The sequence below is a fragment of the Arachis ipaensis genome, chromosome B05 (genome assembly GCF_000816755.2).
Source record: "Arachis ipaensis cultivar K30076 chromosome B05, Araip1.1, whole genome shotgun sequence".
NCBI classification, from domain to species: domain Eukaryota; kingdom Viridiplantae; phylum Streptophyta; class Magnoliopsida; order Fabales; family Fabaceae; genus Arachis; species Arachis ipaensis.
Genome location: NC_029789.2, coordinates 18,775,439 through 18,777,354, shown reverse-complemented (window position 1 = coordinate 18,777,354; position 1,916 = coordinate 18,775,439). Strand labels below are relative to the sequence as shown.

Genomic DNA, 1,916 nt, shown 5'->3' with positions numbered 1-1,916 from the left:
TTCATATAAAAACAGCTGTAGGTTTTTAAGAAATTTTAACCTGAAGTTACGTTTCTCATTATTGCCTCTTGAAGCTGTATATATGTTATGTATGTGAAATGAATGTATATGTATGTGTATCTAGCAGGCGTGAGCGTGCATGAGTATGCAACTATATATGCATAGCCATGTGTCCTCCTTGCACGTGCATGGGATCACGCCTTATAAATAAGGCACATCACAAACACACAAACCACAAGCCACAATGCTCTCTAGTCTCTACATATACATGTTGTGTTGCACCAATCTTAATTAAGTTCTCTCACTCATCTGTTTTCTAGTTGGCAGCCATGGCAATCAAAGCTAATGACAATAATAATAGGCTAAGTATCATCATCATTCCTTTGTTCTTGATGGTCGTGTTTTGTTCTGTTTGTTTGTGTGATGAGAATAACCGCAGAAACAAGAAGGTGGTGATCAACTCGTGCAGCAGGGGACGATGCAGATCAGATGGAGTTCAAGTTCAGAGAAGCATCATCTATGGATACTTGGTTTGCCATAAGAGAACCTTCCACCTCACCAGACAACTCAATAATAAAAAGGAAAGGGACGAAGAGAAAGAAAGCGAGCACGATAGGGAACGTCAAGAGGAAGAACAAGAGCACGATAAGGAGCGTGAAGAAGAAGAAAGTGAGCACCAGAAAGAACGCGATGAAGAAGAAAGTGAGCACCAAAAAGAACGAGAAGAAGAAGGAGGAGGAGGAGGAGGAACGACGTCGTAAGGAGAAATGAAAGGACGGAAGGTAGCTGCATTATTATGAAGGAAGGGGGAATGAAGTTAACTGTAGAAGACGTAGCTACTTATTAGATAATAAATGGAAAAAAGGAATCAATTCAATTGCCTTTGGTCCTTGTATCACTTGTATGTATCTCTACCTCTGTATTAAGTAAATTTCACGAGTGTACCAAGAGTAAAATAAACACCAGAAGTTTCTTTGCTTTTATCTTCTGTTCCATCTCTTTTGTTTTTCTCACTACTCCTAAATCTTAATATTTAAGGATTAGTCAATATGACATGCTCAGAGTTATAATCATCATGAATTGCCACTCTTCAAGTTATAATGCTATTTGAACTTATATTATCATAATTCATGATAGTTATATAGATTAACTATATTAGCTGTATATAAAAAATTAATTATTAAATTAATTATTATATATTAAAATAGATTAAATAATATATTTATTTATACATAAATAATAATTGATTTTTTTTGTGGTTGTTTTTTTTACTCATAAAGTATAATTTTGATCCTTAAGATATAGGATGAAATTTTTTTGTCTCTAACCTTTTTTCATATAAAATTGTCCATAAGGTAGTAAGGTTTAACTTAGTTTTTAATCCTTATCTTTAGGGATCAAAATCGTATGGAGGTGGCGGTGGAAGTGGAGACAGAGGTGGATCATGAACATCTTCTTTTTCTTCTTCCTTGCCCCCTTCTTCTTTTTTCCTCCCCTCCGGAGGAGCAAAAACACTTTCTTTTTCTTATTTTTTTTATTTTATAATTTTTTTGTTATGGATAATTTAGTCTAAAATTTTAATATTTAAATAAAAATGACAATTTTAAAACTTGATTTTAAATCTTAGAAATGATTTTGTGTATACCTTAGAAATTAAATCGGATTTAACCCTTGAATTTACATTCTATAATTCTTTCTTACCAAGGATTATTCGTCATTTCTTTTGAGTTGTTCTTTTGATATGAAGAAATACTTTCAAGTTACATAAATTCTACATCCACCAAATGATTTTTCTTTTTTTTTTAAAAAAAAAAACTAACATTGAAAATCATTTGTTTCGCTGTATCTTACACATGAGTACCACTATATATTATGAATTTATGTCAGCTGAACTTTCATACTTCAACTTTGATATG

The 1,916-nt window shown here is 32.4% G+C and overlaps 1 protein-coding gene across 1 annotated transcript; it reads left to right on the top strand.

Annotated features, from left to right (window-relative positions):
• Positions 330 to 761, top strand: LOC110271943 (putative F-box protein At1g47300). Its single transcript, XM_021123651.1, has one exon. It carries the CDS (start codon positions 330 to 332, stop codon positions 759 to 761), a length of 432 nt encoding a protein of 143 aa, XP_020979310.1.